The sequence below is a fragment of the Meles meles genome, chromosome 2 (genome assembly GCF_922984935.1).
Source record: "Meles meles chromosome 2, mMelMel3.1 paternal haplotype, whole genome shotgun sequence".
NCBI lineage: Eukaryota > Metazoa > Chordata > Mammalia > Carnivora > Mustelidae > Meles > Meles meles.
Window position 1 is genome coordinate 115,266,685 of NC_060067.1, and position 23,187 is coordinate 115,289,871.

Sequence of the window (23,187 nt, forward strand, 5' to 3'; positions counted from 1 at the left end):
TGGATTAAGCCGCTGCCTTCGGCTCAGGTCATGATCTCAGGGTCCTGGGATCGAGCCCCGCATCGGGCTCTCTGCTCCGCAGGGAGCCTGCTTCCTCCTCTCTCTCTCTCTCTCCCTGCCTCTCTGCCTACTTGTGATCTCTCTCTCTGTCAAATAAATAAATAAAATCTTTAAAAAAAAAAAAAAGAAATCAATTGTCATGGGACAATAATCCCTTTCAAGGGATTATTTTGCTAAATAATGATATTTTACTGGAATAGGGATAATGACTAAGTAGAAGGTAGGTTTAGCTAACAATCTGGAAGACTTCTATTCAATACACCAGTTATACCATTTTTTGAAGTCCCTGTAGGCAAAGAACTGTGTGAGACTTCATCAGATCATGGAAAACCTGATGGAAAACAAACTGATTTAATTGCAAGGATTCTAAGAGAGACAAAAAGAACAACTACCACCACAAAAGGATTCAAAAGATTATGATTCAAAAGTTATGAAAAGTGCTGTTGGTTGTTGAAGATGTCTTGACTGATGAGGCAGAAGAAATCAAACAAGTGGAACTGAAGATGAAGTACGAAAGGACTTAATAACTTTAACTCCTTACCCCTGTATAATTTAGGTTTATAGAATCAACACTTAAGTGTTTTTTCTCTTATACTTTCCGAACCTTCATTTCTTCATCTATAGAAGAGGCACAATAATATTTCCTTTAATGATGTTTTGTAAGAATTAAATAAGGTGATATAGATAGGGAATGATCTATACACGATGAAGGGGAAGGTCAAAATACTGAAGACAAGGGCAAGAAGCAGAAAACAGACGCCAGGGAGAGCACAAGAGTGAACAGTAAGGGAGTCACGAGCGCGTGTTAGAGCGGCAGCTCTCCAAATGTGGACTCCCAATCAGCAGCATCCAGCCTCATCTGGAGCTTGTTCGAAAAGGAGATCACGTTCACATAATCAGCAACTCTGGGGCTGGGGCCTAGCGATCTGGGTTTTAGCCGTCCCGCGGGGGAATGCTGGTGCTCGCTCAAGTTTGAGAACCACTGAGGTAGAGTCAGCCGCAGCATAGCTGGGGGGAGTTTGGAGTAGCAGTTCATGAATTCTTTCAAGACACTGCTGTCACAAAGACAGATAAACAACAACAAGAGAAATCGCTGTCAAGCAGCAGCTCTGTGGCGAGGATGGCTCTAGATCTTGGGGATAGAAAATTGTGTAATTTACTGTCGTTACCCGTGCGCTCTTCCAGTCCCTTCTCTTAGTGGCTCTGCCTGCTTTTCCTGGGCTCTCTTTTTGCTGCACATATTTTCTCTTGATTTCCCCCATCCTTTGTTGCTTTGTAATGATAAATCCTACATCTGGACCTCTTTCCCCTGTCTAACCCACTCTCCTGTCTCATATTTCTAACAGTTTTCAGACAGCCCTCCTCTTGATGTCACTACAAATTCGGCACAGGCAAAACCAACAGCATGCGCTCCCTTTCCATACCGTCCCCTTCTCGCGTTCCTATTTACAACTTTGCAGCTGAGTATTTCCTATCATCTCTCTTTCGGTTTTCCCCCTTTAGTCAGAGTATATTGGTTAGGAGAGTGATCTCTGGAGTTAGGGTTGAAATCCCAGGTTAGCCATTTATTAACTGTAACTTGAGCAATTTACTTAATAGCACCTTTCTTTTAGGGTGTTGTGAGGATTAAAGGAGTTAGTCCATGGAAAACCTTTAGAGGAGTAACACAAATGTTCAATAAATTATTGTATTATACTGAGTATTATTAATTCATTCTTCTTTGTTCCTTCCATTCTCTAATACCTATTAATTCTTTCTTCAGATTTGTTGTAAGGGAACATTATAGTTGACTCTTCAGTGTCTCGTCCATCCCATTAGACAGGGAGTCTAAGCTATAAATATATATTCTCGTGGGGATCTGCTCAGTCCAGTGGTAAACACATGACCTACGATGAACTAATTAAGCCAAAGGGATAGATTTGTATTCATGCTTGAGAGGAGAGAGTCCTCATTTTCTTCCCTTGAATGGAAACGGGGGAGCACGTTACCCCTGCTGCTGCTATAAGCATCCTCTGCCACAAGGCAGGTCAGCCTGAGGACAGTCCTATCTCACTCCCCAAGGATGGATAGGTAGAGACGTGGAAGGAACTTGGTCTTTGGTCAGAGTCCTTCAACCAGGGCCTATGTCTTTTATAACTACGTCTTTTACAACGTTCTACCTATCAAATTGTAATTCATAGTATTTTGTTTTCTCTCCTAAATTTCACATTTATATATTTAAGTTCCTGTCTAATAAAATCGTGAGTTTACCAAACCCAAGGCCAAAGTCTTAATTCCTCTGGCTCATAACCTACTTCTGGCCCATGCCTGTATTGTGATGAGGCCCATGTGATGAGTGACCAACTCAGGTAATGGAACCAACCACCATACACTTACTTTTCAGAAGAAAAAGTTATCTTGGTTCCTCTGTTTACCTCAGCCATCATGACCATACCATTTGCTAGCCCCATTAGTTTTATAGCTATGATAGACTGGAACCTGTCACTTCTTACCGTCTTAATTTTATCACCCTACACTTAGCCATTGTTGCCTCTCTCCTGGATTACTGCACTAGCTTCTGAACTGATCTTCCTACGTTTACTCTTGCTTACTGCCCCTGTTGCTCTCCCTCTTTCTACCGTATTTCCTTCTTTACCTGAACAGCTAGAGGTAATAAACACTCCTCTTTTTAAAACTTGCAATAGCTTGCCTTTGTTTTTTGGATAAAAAAAGCAAACAAACTGTAGTTTTTATTATGCTTTTCTAGGTTCTGCAATACATCTGGGCCTAACTCTTTAATTTCCTTTCATACTACCCTCTTGTCTGTTTGCCCTGCCATGCTGGACTCCTTGCCATTCTTTATATACTCCAAGCTGGTTCTCACTTCAGAGCCTTTGCATTTCTTGTTGTTTATACATGGACTACTCTTCCTGCACATTTTACATTCAAGGTTGCAATAGAAGGTTGCTTCTTCAGAAATATCTTCTGTGACCCATCTCAACATTGATCTGTTTTTATTCTCTGTCCCAGGTATGTTTTCTTCATAACATGTTTTCCAATGTGAAATTATCCTATTTGTTGTCTAATTTATTATGTTTTCTCCTCCAACTCTCTCGTATAATGTAAGCTCCAGGAAAGCAATAACCTTGTCAATCTTGCCTACTATTTTTTTAATCTAGAAAAACAGAACTGTATGAGGCACTAAGTAGTTGCTCAACAAATATTTATTGACTGAATAAATAAACATGAATCCTACTCTCTAATACGTTGCTTGCCTTAGTAATCACAAGTGAGAATAGGATTCTTTCCCCCTCAAACATTATTTAACAAGAATTTATTGAATACCTAGTAAGGATATATTTACTATTCATAGAAGATTAAAAAAAGAAGGAATAAGAGGTTTTGTTATTCTTTTCAAGCTAAGAATTTAGAACATATTTGAAATGTCAATGTAGAAACACAATAAATGAATACAAAAGTGACATATGTGGTACAGAAAAGATAAAATACAGAAACGGGACGAAGGGTTTGATAAGAGCTGAATTTTCCAGGGAGGACTTATGCTGAGGAGGGATTATGAGCTGGAACCCACAGCTGGAATCTGCATAAGATTTGAATAGGTTTAAAAAGAAAGGAGTAACTGTGTTCCTAGGCACAATATGCTAAGATTCAATTATGTTTGTGACTGTGGAATGGAAAGGAGAGGAAAGCAAAAAAGGGATATTTGAAAGCAATTTGCCTCAACCTTTTCTTCTTTATGTCTATGCTCTTTCCATAAGCTACATCTCTGTTTTCATTATCTTAATGGATAATGTGCCCAAGTCTCTATCCATCTCTCTAACTTCTCCTTCAAGTTTCCACCCTGCATTGTCATTTGTCTGCCATTGTCTGTACATTTCCTTATATAAAAACACCATCTTCTGGTGCCTCAAACTCAACATGTCAAGCCCCAAATTAGCTCAAAATTAGTTCATCAGTACAACTGGTTTTACTCTCAAGCCAGCCTCCCCTCCTGGCTTCTCTTCTGTGATTTTCCCATTTCCCAGTCAGCAAGGCTAATGATTTCATTTATGTTTGGTCCCCCTTTGCCCCATCTCTCTGTCTAGTTAATGGCCAACATTACCTTTACAATATCTTTCTTCTTCCCTTCATTTCCACTGCCTTCAGTCTACTTCAGGCATTTCACTTTTTCTAAAGGATTCATTCACCCATTCATTCAGTTAACACTTTTCAAAAATCTACTATGTGATAGGCTTTCTTCTAGAGGCTTGTATTACATCTCTGAATAAAGCAGAGAAGAACCCCTGCCTTCTTGGAGTTTATGTAATTGATATGATAATGGCTTCCTAACTGGTAGCCTCCCTTCTAGTTAATTCCTCCTTTATTTCATTGTCTACATTCTTCCAAACTGGCCAAAAAGCATACTACTGATTATGACTTGTCTTCCCAAATTCTTCAATGACTCGTCATGTCCTAAATCCATAAAGCTTGGCTTAATATTCAGGAACCCCGGGTTTTATGCTCTCCTATCTCATCAACCTTAAAGAAGTATTCACTGCTACTCTACTGAATACATTCTGGTTGGGAGGTAATCTGTTTGGCAAACTTTTCTGGTTGCTACAAAAATAGAAAAGAAGAAATTCATATTAGTAAAATTCAAAGACCATGAGAGTTTGCTTAGAAGAACCATGCTATATATATCTTGGTTAATTACTGGAAAAAAGCCCCCAGAAAATTGATAAAAATCCTAAGAACAAAAATATACCTATAGAGAATATTATTTTGGAAAGAGACAGAAAACCTTATCAGAACAGGAAGCCTATCATATTTTTTTCAGATTGCTGGTTCCTCCCATCTTATCTCCACGTCTGACTCCTGAAATATTGGTAAGAATATTGCAGGGAGCACGGGGTGTGGTGCATAAACAATGAATTTTGGAACACTGAAAAAAAAATTAAATTAATCAAAAAGAATAAATAAATCTTAAAAAAAGAATATCATGAAGGCATAATTTTTATATACATATGCTGAGGTCAGTTATATATAAAATAAAAATGTTGGATTTCAATGATTTTCAGTAGTGCAAGGTGGCTGCTTGCACAGGCATGAAGACCGTTTGGATGCTTGTTATCCCAGTGCACGCTGGCGCATGTGCTTAGACCTACGGTAGTAGGATCTCCGGTGGCATCGTGTTGGACAGCATGGGTTCAAATCTGACTCTGCTACTTATTGGCTTTATGACCTTGAAAACTGAAAATATTTCCTTGACTCAGTTTCCTCCTCTGTAAAATGTGACTAATCATAGTATTTACCTCATAAGTTTATTGTGAAGATTAAATATCTTAACACAGTGAGGGCACTTGGAAGAGTACCTGGCACACAGGAAGTCCAGTGATTATTAACTATTATTTTAAGCTATAGGATAGTTTCTCTCTAAGTTAGGGATAACACAATCCACAGCACCTTATCCATTATTTGTGTTACTTTTTCTGTATGTCTATAAAGTAATGACAATTTTTAAACAGGTGTTCTAGTTACATTTATGACCCTGTTAAACATTATTTGCTGATACTCCTGTTCCTTTATAGTAGACATAACTATGCTTCTGAAAAATTTATTTGACTAGAAAATTCTAGGGATACAAAACTGATTTTTTTATCTTTTTTTTTCTTTTTAAGATTTTATTTATTTGACAGACAGAGTACACAAGTAGGCAGAGAGGCAGGCAGAGAGAGAGGAGGAAGCAGGCTCCTTGCTGAGCAGAGAGCCGGATGTGGGGCTCGATCCCAGGACCTTGAGATCATGACCTGAGCTGAAGGCAGAGGCTTTAACCCACTGAGCCACCCAGGTGCCCCCAAAACTGATTTTTTTAAACAAAGAGAATGGCAGGAGAGGAGGAACCCTGGACTGGGAACCTGGATTTGTGATCCCCGGAGCATGTTCTGACCTAAGTTGCTTGTTTTTTGACCTAAGTTTAAACTCTGGCCACTTCCCTTCTTGGTTTTACATTTGTAAAATTAGGGAATTCATCTAAATGCATGCCAAAGTCACATTCCTGTCTCATCGTTTTTGGTTGTTCCTTCTATCGACATAATTATCATGCAAGCCCACGTGCTTATTCCCACGCTGTTACCCTTCTTACAATATTTTAAGGGTCTATTAAAAAAGAACCACATTCTTTGATTATCCTCAATGCCATCAAATTTTCCCTTTAAAAAGCAGGTTGGGCTAAGTCCTTTGAGTAAAGATGAGTGTTTTGGATAGAAAAATGTGATTTAAGTAAAATAGAATTATAATAGAATTCTATAGTATTTTTGAGAGAAGCTTATAATTGACTCTCAGGCACGTATGTGTGTGTGCATGTGTACTTTCAAGTGCAATGCACATTTGTAGTTTTAAGCTCTGAAATGTTTTGTTAAAAACTCAGCCTTTAGTCACGCCTACTTTATACCACTATAATAATCATGTTTTTTGTGAAACAACCACTTTTTGAATGAAATCATACTTACTAAGATCTAGAAACAGCCCAAATCTTATAAAATAATGAAAGGCTGATCCAACTTCTTGCCAAGCGGCTTGGTCTTATGTCATGGGCTCATTACTCAGCTGAAATACTGCTCTGCACTTCGCACTAGTCATTTATCTTCCCTATACCTCAGCACTTTTTTCGAGAAAATCTAATAAAGATGCTTGTTTATAAAAGGTACTCTTGTACCTTGGATGAAGTATTCCCCAAATGCTGTATGATGCAAGTACAAGGAAAACAGAATCTTGTAACACTTTGAAATCTGCTCCATGGGACTGCATTGTCTGATGGTTGAGATTGTGTTCAGCATCGAGAATGCTATCTGTTCCTTGACAGCAAAGCCTGGCAATTTTCGTAAAATTTGGCTACTGCTTTACAAGATTAATAAAACTAATCTCAAATCATATAGTGCCCACTTGATAAATATTTTTGAAATATTCAAAATATCACCAATTGTACTTACACTCCCATTTAATTAGGCCGAACGCTGAAACAAATGTAAATTACTTAGGTTCTCCATCAGAAGCAGCAGTCGAGGTGATGGGTAAAATCCACAGAATATTAGGCATAAGGATAGCTTCATGAGGATTCAGGAAACAGAAAAAAATGACTGACTAATAAGCTACTTCATTTTTTTTTCTGTTTTGTCGTAGTTCCCTAAATTCAAAATTCTAAAATTTGAATTTTAAAACAAATGTTTTAAAAGGAACTGCTCTGAAATAGGAATGGTATATTACTTAATGGTTTCCTGAAGCTAATCCTTACTTAATATATGTATATGATATGAGAAAAGAAAATAATTTCCTTTACCACTTTATAGGTTAAGAATGTTATTTTAAATAAAAATATATACACAAATATATATTATTTTATTTTACTCCAGTCTCTATTTGAAAGTGAATCTTTCATGTCCTCTTGCTTTCTTTTTCAACTCCTGAAACATCTTTTCTTTACTACTTTATATAAACATGACCATCTAAACTACCTTGTTTTCTTGATCCATAACAGAAAACCAAAAGATTTCAGTGGTGTGTGTGTGTGTGTGTGTGTTTTCTAAACTTTATTTACTTATTTAGTTTTTAAAACAGTATCTGATGTGTGAGACAGAAGAATACCACTAGGGATATGTTAATGTAATTTGAGCAACTATGGAACAAAAGTCTGTAGGCTGAAAAATCATTTGAAATAAATAACCCCTGGGTAGTGAATTACATTTTTTAAAAAAAGATTTTATTTATTTTTTGTCAGAGAGAGAGAGAGCACACGTAGTGGGGAGAGGCAGGCAGAGAAAGCAGAGGGAGAAGCAGTCTCCCAGCCGAGCAAGGAGCCCCATGTGGGACTCGATCCCAGGACTCTGGGATCATGACCTGAGCCGAAGGCAGTGGATTAATCAACTGAGCCACCCAGGCGTCCCAATGAATTACATTTTTAAAAAATAATCACCACTTTTCTAGAAATCATTTTCCAGTTGTTTTTTTCCCTTGGAGGTGAAATTGAGCTGATGCAAAACTTGCAATAAATGACCAAAAAGGAAAAAAATGAGAGTTGGAAGGAGAATGCAAGAGAAAGCTGTTGTGAGCACTTGAATCTGCACATCCTCTCCCCTACAGCTTCCTGGATCCTCTGATTGCCACCAAATCCTCTCTATCCCTCTTCAAATGGTACCTTTTTTCTAATCATTTCTCAATCTCATTGAGAACATTCTCACCGCTTCACAGTTGGAATACGACAAGGGCCTCCTGATGGCTTTTCTCAATTAAACTCTGTCTTGTTTAACCCAGTGCCTTGGATTCCTCAAATGCTCCTGTGTCCAATGTTCTCCTCAGAGCCTCGCAAAGCTGGTGTGGGGTCCTGAGTCAGGACACAAACCCCATCCTGGGTTTGAGTCCTAGCTCCACTTGTCATTATTGTGTGACTTTGGTAAGATACTTAGCTCTGAGTCTCAGTTTCCTTAAATTTTTAAAACACAATGAATAAGTGACCACTTTACAGACTTGTGGCAAGTACTGCATGAAATATATCAGATGTTCAGCACCGTGGGTACCTAATAAGTAGCAGCTATCAGTACCCTGGTCACATTTAATTTTAGCTTCTCTACCTGTATTCACCTGCCACATAGTTCCTTCTCATTGTCCTTTCAACACAAGGTAACTTTTTGTTTTGATGATTTCCTCATGTTTTCCTGAGCACCTTACCTGGACCAATATCCAAATTCTACTTACCTTGAAGCTTTCTAGCTCAAGTCTGAGAAAATCTTTCTATTCTACTCAGCAATGACTTCCTTTCCTCAAAATGTTTCCAGCATTTATTATCCAAACCAGTTAAATGGGTAAGTTCATATTGCTTAATGTTTACATAAGTATCTTGATAATGTCACTCCTGTTCTCAGAGCCGAGGGACTGTATGTATTTTGTATGTCTAAAGAGAAAACAATTATTTAACTTCTGTTTATAAGCATCTACATGAGAGCTCCTTCCAGCTGACTGAGAGCAGAGGTCAAGCCAGTTGTTGACTGATTTTGGAACTGCTAACTAGGCAATCAGTTTTTTTTTCACTTCCTGAAGGCAAGAAAGTGGTTTAAAAGTACTTCATTCTTATTGGTGAATAAAAGGATTAGGGCTCTGTGCTTTCAAGTTAAAGGATCTTTCCTACCTTCCTTTTGGGCATGAAAGCATAAAAGTTCTTACAGCAGGGAGCTGGAAAGAAAGGTAGACATGTGCTGTGTTTTTCTTTTTTTTTTCTGAGTTTTTATTATTTATTACATAAAAAAATGGGAGAAACCAAGAAAGAAAAAATTATTATGTAAGAGAAAATAGAAGACTTTTTCTTTTTTTACTAATAAGCACAAAGAATAGGTATTTAATTTATTGGGATATAAGTAAATGGGATGATCTTTGATTGAAAAGTTAGGTAGATCTTTTTTCATCAAATATTTATTGAATGCTTACTTTGTGCTGGCATAAAGGTAGCCACTAGAGATGTAGAGATGCACATCTGAACTCAAGGGGCTTACCAACATGAGGCAGGACACAAGAATAAACTGTAAGAAGTCTGAAAACAGAGATAGAGAAAAAGATCTTATGTGCTTTTTCTGAATCCAGACAACATTCAGACAAGGAAAAGACAAAAGAAGACTTCAAATTGGTATGGCAGAGGACATAATACTATTTACAGAAGACCCTAAAGATTCCACCAAAAAACTGATTAGAACTAGTAAATGCAATCAGAGGATACAAAATAAACATACAAAAATATTTTGCATTTCTATACACTAATAATGAACTAGCAAAAAAAAAATTAAGAAAACAATTCTATTTACAATTGCATCAAAAAGAGTAAAATACCTAGAAATAAATTTAACCAAGGAGGTGAAAGACCTATACTCTGAAAACTGTAAGACATTGATGAAAGAAATCAAAGACTAAAGAAATCGAAGACTAAAGACTAAAGATACACCATGAACATGGATTGGAAAATTAATATTGTTAAAATGTTCATACTACCGAAAAGAGTGTATAGATTCAACATAAACTCTACCAAAATGCCGAGAGCATTTTTCACAGAACAAATAATCCTAAAACTTGTAAGGAATCACAAAAGACCCCAAATAGCCAAACCAGTCTTGAGAAAAAAGAATGAGCCTGGAGGTATCACACACCCAGATCTCAAAATATATTGCAGGCCTATAGTAATCAAAACAGTATGGTGCTGGTACTCAAATAGACACACAGAACAGTGCCTGTGCTTGTATGGTCAATTAATCTACAACAAAAGGGGAAAGCATATACAATGGGAATATACAATTTTTTTTTTAATCAGCAGAAAAGTTTTCTTTCTTTTAAAGACAAACAATTAAACCACATCCAAAGACTTAACTTACAGACGCAAGTAAGTAGCCATTTAAAGCATTAGCTATTGAAGTACAATACATAATTCAGGGAAAACGCTTTGCCATCTGAAGTTTATACCAAGCATTGTTGAGTCAACGGCTGAGCTCTGCTAGAGCCTGGGTGTGGCTGAGGGGAAGAGCATATCTGCAGAACCAAAGGAGAACAGCTGTGTTCCACAAGTATGGAAGCATTGTGGACTGCATTTGTTGAGGTAGGTTTCACACAGAAGGAAGAGAGGGGAAAAGAAGGATATGTTTCCCCCCACACCCCCAGGCAATAAATGGTGCAGGGAACACTGGACAGCTGCATGCATAACAATGAACTTGACCATTTTCTCATGCCATAAACAAAAATGAACTCAAAATGGATTAGAAACTTAAATGTGAGACCTGAAATCACAAAAATCCTGAAAGAAAAACATAGGCAGTAAACTCTTGGACATCAGTCTTAACAATTTTTATTTATTTTTTGGATATGTCTCCTCAAGCAAGTGAAAATAAACAAGTGAAAATAAACAATTGGAACTACAGTAAACTGAAAAGACTTTGCAGTAAAGGAAATTATCAACAAAACAAAAAGGCAGTCTACTAAATGGGAAAAGATATTTGCCAATGATAGAGCTGATAAGGGGTGAATATTGAAAATATGCAAAGAACCCGTACAACTCAACACCAAATAATTTGATTAAAAAATGGGCAGAGAACCTGAACGGAAACTTTTTGTTTTAAAGAAGACATACATGGGGCGCCTGGGTGGCTCAATGGGTTAAAGCCTCTACCTTTGGCTCAGGTCATGATCCCAGGGTCCTGGGATTGAGCCCCTCGTGGGGCTCTCTGCTCAGTAGGGAGCCTGCTTCCACCTCTCTCTCTCTGCCCGCCTTTCTGCCTACTTGTGATCTCTGCCTGTCAAATGGATAAATAGAACCTTTAAAAAAAAAAAAAAAGACATACAGATGACCAACAGACAAGAAAAGGTGCTCAACATCACTCATCATCAAGGAAATGCAAACCAAAACCACAATGAAATATCACTTCACACCTATCAGAGAGGCCAGTAGCAAAATGTCAAGAAATAACAAATGCCAGCGAGGATGTGGAAAAAAGGGAATTCTCATGCACTGTTGGTGGGAATGTTAATTAGTGCAGCCACTATGGAAAATAGTATGGGGATCCTCAAAAAATTAAAAATAGAAATACCCTGTAACCTAGCAATTCCACTTCTGGATATTTAACCAAATAAACCAAAACCATTAATTCAAAAACATACACACACCCCTATGTTTATTACAGCATTATTTAAAATAGGCAAGATGTGGAAGCAACCTAAATGTCCACTGACAGATGAAAATGTAAAGAAGATGGGGCATTTATATAATGGGATATTACTTAGCCATAAAAAAGAATGAAATCTTGCCATTTGTGACAACATGGATGGACCTAGAGGGTATTAATCAAAGAGAAGTAAATCAGACACAGAGAGAAAAATGCCATATGCCTTCATTTATATATGGAATCTAAAAAACAAAACAAACAAGGGGCGCCTGGGTGGCTCAGTGGGTTAAACCTCTGCCTTCGGCTCAGGTCATGATCTCAGGGTCCTGGGATCGAGCCCCGCATCGGGCTCTCTGCTTAGCAGGGAGCCTGCTTCCTCCTCTCTCTCTCTCTGCCTGCCTCTCTCTCTGCCTGCCTCTCTGCCTACTTGTGATCTCTCTCTGTCAAGTAAATAAATAAAATCTTAAAAAAAACAACAACAACAAACAAACAAGACAAAACAGAAACAGACTCATAAATACAAGGAATTGGTGATTATTAGAGGGGAGGTAGGTGGAGGGATGGGACAAACAGGTAAAGGGTATAGAAAGGCACAGTCTTTCAGATATAAAATAACTAAGTCATGGGGATGTAAATGTAATAGCAAAGGAAATATAGTGAATAATATTGTAATAACTATATGGTGACAGATGGTAATTATACTTACTGTGGTAAGCATTTTATAATGTAAATAAACACAAAATCATTATTAATACATCTAAAACTAATATAATATTGTATGTCAACTAAACTATACTTCAATAAAAAAAAAAACAAAACGCATGCCTGGCCCATCCATGTTATTCTGGAAATTAGGGCCTTGGAAATTCAAAAACAAAGTAGAGCACAGATATTCTAAACAGTTAACCATGCAAAGGGAAGAAACAACAACAGAACAGACTATATTCAAGGAATGTAAAAGTAATAAAATAAAAGTATTCATTTGTGGACCAAAAATGAAAGTATTTCATATGCCAAGGATTACAATGAATTCTATTCTGTGCTCCTAAGAAGGAGTGGGAGGGGGAGAGAGAGAGTAGGGCAAACCCCAAGTATTTATTTGAAATAGAGATTGTTAAAAGTGTATGACAATTTTTGGAACCATACTGTCTGGATTTGAGTCTCAGCTCTAGTACTCAGTAGCCTTATGAACTGGGACAAATTACCTCATTATGTCTCAGTTTCTTTGTCTATAAAATGAGGGTAAAAATAGGATCTCCCTCATAGACTGTCAAATGTAAGAACTCAAAATCGGGCACACAGTAAACATGGTATAGTCTTTTTTTTTATTTTAAAGATTTTATTTATTTATTTTTGAGAGAAAGAGAAGGGGAGAGCAAGTGGGAGAGAGCATGAATGCAGGCGGGTAGGGGCAGAGGGAGAAACAGACTCCCTGCCAAGCTGGGAGCCCCTCCTGGGACTTGATCCTAGGGCTCTGAGAACATGACATGAGCCAAAGGCAGATGATCAACCAACTGAGCCATCCAGGCACCCAATATAGTCTGTTTAATATGATTCATATATGCCTTTAAAAGAAAGTTGTGAGAAGACAGGGTGCATGATGATGAGAAAACAACATGGAATTAGAACTCTTGAATTTTTTCCACTTTTATTGCTTTTTGTGATTCTAAGTAATTTATCCCTTTGGACTAGTTCTATCCTTGATAATAAAGGAAGTACTGATCATTCCATTTTTTAAAATTCTGAAAATCTGTGACTAAATTGAAATACTATTTATGCAACTGTACCAATATCATGAATCCAACAAAATCATTCTCCACTCAATTTGAAGTATGTCCTTGTTTTTGTGACTAGGTGGCTCATTCTTGAAGTTTAAGGACAGAAGCCAATAGGCAAAAGGGACTTTGTTATTGATAAAGTATAAATTTAAACTCATGAATTAATTATTCCTTGATATCCACTAAGACTTAAGAACAGAGATGAGATCATACTAAATGCTCAATAAATATTTTTTATCACATTTTTAGTTTTATGAATAGTTAAGATTCTAAAATCAACACGGGAGTTTATTTTATTAAAAGCATAATGAGCTTACCAAAATAAGTTAACTGGAGAAAGACAACTATCATATATCTCCCTGGTATGAGGAAGTGGAGATGCAACGTGGGGGGTATGGGGGGTAGGAAAAGAATAAATGAAACAAGATGGGATCGGGAGGGAGACAAACCACAAGAGACTCTTAATGTCACAAAACAAACTGAGGGGGGCCGGGGGGAGGGGGTAGGGAGAGGGTGGGTGGGGTTATGGACATTAGGGAGGGTATGTGCTATGGTGAGTTCTGTGAAGTGTGTAAACCTGGAGATTCATAGGCCTGTACCCCTGGGGCTAATAATACATTATATGTTTATAAAAAAATTAAAAAATAAAAAAAGCATAATGATACCACTGAAAAATTCAGCTCTCTTCTACTCTTAAATGTTTTTAATGTAACAACTTTTGACTAAATAATTTTTGAAAATGAAGAACTATTACAAGACAAGGGCCACATAAACATTTAATGAACCGTGCCGGAGAATTCACAGCAAACATTACTCACCACAGTAGAACTCTGACCTATCGGATGAGATTGTAGAAATACTTTAACTTCTGCCGCCAAGTTATCTAGTATTTACACAGACCAAAGAAACACAATTCCTCTATCCAAATCTATGACTATATATATTGTAGCACTTACTGGTCTTTAAAAGTCATCCTTGTGTGTAGAAGTGTAAAAGTGAATATATCCCTACAGCCTATATTTCTGGTGCCTAACCCAATGCTTGCCAAAGCTCGGGCCCTCTACTCAGTGTATACATTTGTAGTATAATAGTTATGCTCTAATATGCAAGTGTGTAATAGGCAAATGTACAACATTTCATATAATTGCTTTGGAGTGTCATTAAAATATACAAGCATATAAGATACTGGGCAGATGGCTACTATATCCACACATAACATTTACTTATGTATGAATATTTATTACATATTTAAGTACTTTAATGTCTTGTAAGTGTGGTATAGATATATAGTCACCTGAGAAATAATTAATGATTACTACATAAAAATCCCATGGGGGCACCTGGGTGGCTCAGTCGGTTAGGCATCTGACTCTTCATTTTGGCTCAGGTCATGATCTCTGTGTTGTGAGACTGAGTCAGGCACCGGACTGTACTCAGCACAGAGTCTGCTTGAGATTCTCTCTCTCCCTCTGCTACTCCCCCTGTTCCTGCTCTCTCTAAATAAATAAAATCTTTAATTAAAAAAAATAACCCTGAATACTTTCGTTTTCATCGAATGCAATTACAGTAGCAATCGGTGATCTAGTGTGATTGAGGGTCCAGGATAAGTTGATGTATTAAAGTTATTTATAATAATTTCTAAGGTGTACTACAATGATTAAACTTTATGGTCTGTATAATTTTTTTTAAATCAGTTAATAAAAAAGAGATCTCTTTTCCCTAATGGCCATAGCATAGGAAAATGAAAGCAGAGATTTTCTGAATTCAGGAGGAGAGTCTGGGTAATGACTGGCATATGTGTGAAACAAGATGAGTTGTGTATCAACAATTGCCAGATCACGTTTCTTTCCTGGATCTCTCTTCTTCCAGATGTCCAGGGAACCAGGATGTAGATGTCATTATTAAGGAACTCCACAGAGAGGGACAATTTAAATCATCTATATCCACAATGCAAATCAAAGGAAAAAGAATGCTCAATGTTTAATATTATTTTTCAGCAGTTCACTGGAGTGGACTTCCTCAGAATTAAAATCTCTCTTAAGTAGAGCACCACAGGGAACACTTCATGGGATTTATTAAACGTTTCTTTAATTCCTATTATGTCTGCATATTGATTTTATTGGGTTCCTCTTTTGCATATAAGATCTAGAAATCAGGTCTGGAAACAACAACAATAAAAATCTGCAGTGAAGCAAAACTCAATTAACCACAACTAAGGAATAAATAATCCTTTATTCAACAACATGGTTCATGTTCAGTATCCCTTAGACTTTTCTGCTGGTCTTTCTCCATGGACCTTGGTATCCCCTTCATTCTATTATGCTTTCCACCCAAACTTCTAAGTTAATGAAATCAATGCTGTGCTTCTTGTCTAGAAGCGTCTCCTCTGTCTGTTCCTTCCTTCATATTCCCCATTGCCCTGTTTTGAACTTGGTCTTCCTTCTCTCATGCTTCTAGGTTTGCTCTAGTCTTTGTCAATCCTAATCATCCTTCTTCTCAAAGCTAGATTAACCCTCCCTTTAATACTGTCTTCTAATTTTACTCCTGGGTTCCAGAATGGAAATAAGTTCTCACAGCTATTTGTGGCTTACTGTATGATTCCCAAACTTTAAATTTCCTCTCAAATTAACTTGCCACCCTTGTTGCTCTTCAACATGTTCTGCTTTCTCCTACTTCAATCCTGCTGTCTTCATCATTTCTCCAAGAATTATCTCTTTCATCCTTTCAGCCTAACTATTCTCTACTAATCCTTCAAGATCAAATTCAGGGCTCACCTTCTCTGGAGAGCTTTCATTCATGTTTCCTTTAACTCTTTATTTCATTCAGTATTCAATTTTTCAATATCTCAGCTACACAATTTAATCGAATATAAATAAGTCATACTGATATTGTGTATAAACAAATATCAGCACACATTTATAGAAATGTCTGCAGTATTCATTGTTTCATGTGCATGGGCCACATATCTGCAACTAGACTGCAGGTGTCTTCCAGGTAAATTACTTCCAGGTAAATTCTTTAAGGCATAACTGATTTTCCAGTTTGTTCCTCTCAGAACATACTCATCAATATGTGTGTTTTGAATGATTAATCATTGTTTATACCTTGATATTTTACTTCCCAATTTATGCTACTTTCATTTTTTGTCATTTTTTAGATTTTTAAATTTTATTTATTTATTTTTTAAAGAATTTATGTATTTATTCATCGGCGAGAGAGAGAGAGCGCAAGCCCAAGTGGCAGGCAGAGGGAGAAGCAAGCTCCCCGCTGAGGAGGGAGCCCAAAGCAGGGCTTCATCCCAGGACAGAACATGACCTGAGCTGAAGGCAGATGCTTAACCGACTGAACCACCCAGGCGCCCCTATTTTTGTCATTTTTAGATTTTTTTAGAGCCATAAGGGACCACTGGTAAGTTGTATTATCGTTTGTAATTATTTGCTCCCTTCTTCCCTTTACGTGCATTACAGTTCCTCGCTCTGTCGATTTGAGCTTGACCATGAGACTCGCTTTCATTAGTGGTCTGTGGGCAGATGTGACATATGTCACATCCGTGCCAGAAACACAAGAAACACTGCCGGCTTCTGGCAGCCCCTTCCGTAACTTCTCACTGCCTTGAGAACAGCTCGTCTCAGGGCCGCTTTTGCAGTCTGGCCCTGGAATGAGAAGCGGCCCAGGAAGACCTGCAGGTGACCTGCAGCTTGCTGCGCAACTCTGCCAAGTCACAGCCCTACGTTTCACGAATGCAAAAAAGGCATGGATGCTTTGGGGTTATTTGCTACACAGAAAGGCCAACTAATATAAGACCTTGGGGTTAATCTAACTTCCACTTTTGTAGATAAGCAGAGAGGCCTAGATTTTTTTGTTAGCTCATGGAAGAGTTTTAACATAAATTCTGGATGACTGACTTAGTTTTTTGTTTTTTGTTTGTTTTTATTTTTGTTTTGTTTAACACAAAATACCTAACTTTTTGCTATCTTAAAATTTGGAGGAATGCAGCTCAAATAGTTTGAAATTTGGGGCTTACTGTTACCTGGTACTGACCTTTTGACCTGGCATTAGCTTTTAGAAAATAGATAGAAAAATATCTAGAAAATAAACAACATGCATTATCACTGTGAAATGAAATACACTCCTGCCCGAAAGATACTGCTCTCCCTTGGGCCCACACTTGTTTGGTAGTAGATAGAATGAAATGCAGTGATCTTTGGGAGTGCCTCACAGGCCCAAGTCTTTCATATACATTGTTCATCTAAAGCATACATTTCAAAACCTTTTTCCTTAAAATTCTTATATAAGAAAATTCTCATTTGAGGAGGGGTGTAATTTCTTAATAAACCATCCCCTTAATTCCATGACGAAGTCTCATGTACTTTGACACTACATGAGGGACTCTAAAATTCTTTTTTTTTTTAAGATTATTTATCTATTTATTTGACACAGAGAGAGAGCTCACAAGTAGGCAGAGAGGCAGGCACAGAGAGAGGGGAAGCAGACTCCCTGCTGAACAGAGCATGGCTTGATCTCAGGACCCTGGGATCACAACCTGAGCCGAAGGCAGAGGCTTAACTCACTGAGCCACTCAGGTGCCCTGGAACTCTAAAATTCCTATCCTTTTCCTTTGAAAAATTCAGAAGGAAACATTCCTATCATTATGTGCCTTAGTACATCAGAACTTTGACTTGGACCTGAAGTTTATTTTATGCTTTGATGTTCTTGAAATGAACTATGATATTTAAAATTCAGAAAGTAAACTGCTAATTAAGTTCTAAAGAAATTATTAACATACTACTTCCTTTTGTATATCAATTTTTAAAAAGTAAAACCAGTTTATGTAGCAATATTTTTCCCTTTTTTGAAACAACATTTCAATACATGCGTTAGGAATTGAATGTCTTACTAAATAACATTTATAATCTTTTACTATGCTTTTCTAAACAAAGAAAATAAAATATAATAAAAACTACACCCATAACCAAGGGATTTTCTTTTTCTGTTTTCTTTCTTTCTTTTTTTTTTTTTTGTCTCTCCTTATTTGGAGCACACACAAATCTTACCTTTGTGAAAAAACATCCCTGTAAGGACTGCCATGTTGCAATGCAATTCCATATCCTCGATCAGCAACCGTGTTCCCAATGGTGTAAAATGAGCAATCTGGGTCATTGATAGCCACGTATTCCAACACAGCTGCATCCCACACAAAAGCATAATTTCCATATTTTACCTGTGAAAATATGGAGAACAAAAGAAGAAAATAGGATTTAAGTTTGGAATTTTAAATTATACAGTTAGGGTAAGACATATTACAATTGTGTATATTTAATCGGATAAAAGGTCATAGGACCTATCTTTTTAAATACCTATTTTTTGAGAATTTGGCAGTTGTTAATTTATAGCTCTGTTCTGGAAATGTGATAAAGTTAGAATGTTAAATATGTTTCCAGGCAACATAGTTTATAGTAAAATGACCCTTGAGTGGTAAATGTCACCTGGACTGGGAAAACAATAAATATATGGAAAGAAGCCACATCTTTGAGCTTCTCTGAGTGTAGTCATTCCTGTAATTGGACCACTGTCTTTGGGGACCTGGAAGTAAAGCTTTTTTTTTTTTTTCTTAAGATTTTATCCATTTATTTGACAGAGATCACAAGTAGGCAGAGAGGCAGGCGGAGAGAGAGGAGGAAGCAGCCTCCTTGCTGAGCAGAGAGCTCAATGTGGGGCTCCATCGTAGGACCCTGAGATCATGACCTGAGGTGAAGGCAGAGGCGTAACCCACTGAGCTACCCAGGTGTCCCTCACTTTTGAAGTTGTTACAAGAGATACTGGCTCCTTTAGGTTGCTAGGCTTCTAAGCTAGGTAGGCTTCTATATCCACCCAATATAGGTATGGGTGGATCCTTGAATGTGACCTATGTTCCAAATGAATGCTGCAAGTCCAAGTCACACTGAAGAAAAGTAATCAACACTACCCTGCTGGCGAGACACATTTCCTAACTTCTGTTATTCTGAGGTACTCTGTTGCCAAGTGTGGTCTATGGTAATTTTGCATATTTTGCCCACCTTTTGGTGGGCATTACAATGAAGAACAAACAATTATACAATCTTCTCTATCATTATTTAGGGAACATAACTTTATTCTGAGTTGTTTACCTTTTAATGATTGTCTTTTATTTACAAGTGTGACTTCTTCCCCTAAACTACAAATGTATCAAAAATAAAAAGCAATATTTATTTATTTATTTGACAGAGAGAGATCACAAGTAGGCAGAGAGGCAGGCAGAGAGAGAGGAGGAAGCAGGCTCCCCGCTGAGCAGAGAGCCCAATGTGGGGCTTGATCCCAGGACCCTGAGATCATGACCTGAGCCGAAGGCAGAGGCTTTAACTCACTGAGCCATCCAGGCGCCCCAATAAAAAGCAATCTGAATAAAATTAATTTAAAAATATTATATAGGGGAGTCAGGTGGCTCAGTTGGTTGAGTGCCCAATTCTTGGTTTCAGGTCAGGTGGTGATCTCATGGGTCATGAGTTCAGGGCTGCATAGTGCTCCCTGATCATCGGGAAGTCTGCTTGGAGATTTTCTCCTTCTATCCCTCCCCCCCACTCCAGTGCACACATTCTCTTTTTCTCTCTCTCAGATAAATAGATCTTTAAAAAATATTATCTATAAATATAGAATTTAATGAGTTCATAAAAATAAACAGAACTAAATTAAATCAAATATCCCATTTGTTAGCTAGTTTGTTTGTTTATTTATTTGAGGAGAAAGAAATTTCCTGGCAAATCTGATGAGGGAAAGAGAAAAATTTCTTTTCAGAGAGTTCATTGTTTGTGTATAGCAGTGCTACTGATTTTTGTATGCTGATTTTGTGTTCTGCAACTTAACTGAGTTTACTTATTAGTTCTAGAAGGGCTTTTTTTGGTTTGTTTGTTTTGTTAATCTTTAAGATTTTCTGCATATATGATCTTATCATCTGCAAAGAGAGATAACTTTATTTCTTCCTTTCTGATTTGGGTATTTTTATTTCTTTTTCCTGTCTAATTGCTCTGCCTGGGACTTCTGGTACTATGTTGAATGGAAGTGGTGAGAATGGGCATAATTCTTTTGTACCTTTATAGCATTGGAATCAAGTCCTCAGGGGATAGGCTGCTTTCAGCAAGAGTATAGACAGGACAACTGATGGTTGACTAAGCACTGAGATATAGCCTGCTCTTAAAAGCATTCTTTTTTTTTTTTTTAAGAGAGAGAGAAAGGGGGAAGGAGGAGTAGAATGAGAGGGAGAGAGAGAGACTCTTAAGCAGGTTCAATGCCCAGTATGGAGCCCGATGTGGGGCTTGATTTCAAGACCCTGAGATCATGACCTGTGCTGAAATCAGCAGTTGGGTGCTTAAATGACTGAGCCACCCAGATGCGCCTCTTGAAAACACTCTGATTCAGTCTTAGATTCTGCCTGGATTTCACAACTAGGATCCCGAAGTTCTCACAAAGGTATTTTGTTCATGGATGGCTGCCAAATTGTTGTTCTGTGAGAGGACCTCCTATTCCCTCACGCTGCGGATACTACTCCCTCTATCTGTAATCATATGTACAATTTTTATCGACATGTATGCCTCATGTATACATGGGAGATACCCTGGGAAAAATGAGTAACCCAAAGAAGTGGCCTTAGAATTCAGGATTAAAGGCCATCTCGTTTGGAAAGTTAAGGGATGAGGGAAGTAGGCCTCTTAGGGGAGAGTAAATCAATTTTATGAAAGATGAATGGCCTTTGGTAGAATACATGGGAGTTGTGGTATTTTGTGACAAAGTTTATCTGGATGTGTGCCTCACTTCTAGTCTCTTCTCCTGGGATGAGGGTCATTCCCTGTTGATGAAAATCCCAGGGAGGGGATTTATGACACTTGAGTTCCTTTTAGAGGATTTATGTTTAGGTCAATAAGGGTTATATAGAGAAAGCCTCTCCCTGCATTTGCTGTTTTTTAAGTGCTTCCAGCTCAAAATCATCAATATACCAAAGTAGCATATTTTGGGGTGGCATATTCTGTTACCCTTAATCACTAACTTTCATATTTGCTTTTAGCCTCTTGGGTCTAAACCTATAGTAACGGAGAGATAGCAGTAACCCTGAAGCTTCCTCTAAAAACCTACTTTGGTTTTTGCTATTCTGTTTTTTCAAACAGCCACTCTGGCCTTCTGGATCCCCTTGGACTTCTATAGTCCTCAAGGGACCTTCCCAGCTGGGGACAGATTGCTTTGCTGTTAGCAAAGTGTTCTAGCTTTGCTGTTACTGCTTTGTGAACTGTAAAGCTCTATTTAAATGTATACTAACATCATCATTGCCTTTATATACATGTTTCTAATAATTCTAATGTTAAAAAGCATTATGAATTCATTTTTAAAAGGAGAACCATTAAAATAGTATGATTATAGCCTGTAGCAATATCAATGAAATGTTGCATAATAACCCAAACTATTTTAGCTTTTAAAAATATCCCTGTTTTTTTTTTCCCCAACAACTAAAATATACAATCATTGTCTTTTGGATAGTTTTTAACTATTAGATTAAAACTATCTAGAAAATACTCATCAATAAAACCTAACATCACTTTCCAACAGAATAACAAATGAAGGTTTGAAATTTTCAATCCATCTGACTAGGTGAGGGATATTACTTAAAAATCGCAATTAGTCTTTGCTCTTGAAGTCATGTTTGGATAAGGAGCTACATTGTAGACCATTGACTTATTAACAGTGGATTCCATGCCAACTGAGTGCTTCTAGCAGGTTAAACAGAGGGCAAAAGTACATCTGGAAGCTTTATGTCATCATATTCCAGGCCCCATTTATGAGAAAGGCAAAGAATTCCAAAATGGCATCTACCTCCAATATTATCAATGTCTAGTTCCTAAAATAGAGATACCAGAGTGCTGTGGTGATTAATGGATGATGGTAGCTGCTAATGCTTAACACCTGTGTCCTTATAATAGATCTGAGATGCCAGTAGCCTTGATGGATTTCTCATTGCTGAGATAACACAAGACTTTGTTTCATTTCCACAATATAATTACAGGAATCTTTCTTTGAATTCCATTTTACTTGCAATCATTATGCATTAATTTGAAGATCCTAAAGGGATCTGTAAGGAACATAAAAGTAAGACTTGGGTTCCTTCCCTCAAGCTGCTTACAACTCAGTAGTGGAGGTAAGTCAAGTACTACTTGCTATAACATGAAACACATTATGGTAAGTAACATACAAAAAGCTTAAAATGTTAAAGTGGTTTAAAGAACGGGAAACTTAATTTTCATTGGAGGAATCAGGATAGCCTGCTTGAATATTTTGGTAAATGAAGTAGTTGCACAAGAAAATCCCAAATACTTATATTCTTTATCTCTAGTGCTTGATTAAACACAGACACTCTCTGGAAACCTTTTGTTTTGTTTTGTTTTGTTTTGTTCAGGCACACTCTTTTAAACTTCTAGTTTTCTTCAATTTTCCATCAGGTGAATAACTATAAACATTCAATATTATTTTCTTAAATATTTGCATTTCTTGCTAAGTAAGTGAAGGATGGGAAAATGTATTTTCAAAACCTGCACCTGTGCTCCTCACCATGTTATGGATTATATCATATTTCCTTTCCTTTGTGGAATCCTCTTGTCCTGAATACCCCTGGTCTGACACCTCTA

General features: G+C 37.4%; 1 protein-coding gene across 4 annotated transcripts in view; it reads right to left on the minus strand.

Annotated features, from left to right (window-relative positions):
* GRID2 (glutamate ionotropic receptor delta type subunit 2) overlaps window positions 1–23,187 on the minus strand; it is a 1,534,703-nt gene that overhangs the window by 132,060 nt on the left and 1,379,456 nt on the right. For all 4 annotated transcript variants that reach the window (XM_045997867.1, XM_045997868.1, XM_045997866.1 and 1 more), the window contains one exon: window positions 18,559–18,725. In XM_045997867.1, the coding sequence (XP_045853823.1) occupies window positions 18,559–18,725 (167 nt within the window). The remainder of the gene's footprint in view (window positions 1–18,558; window positions 18,726–23,187) is intronic.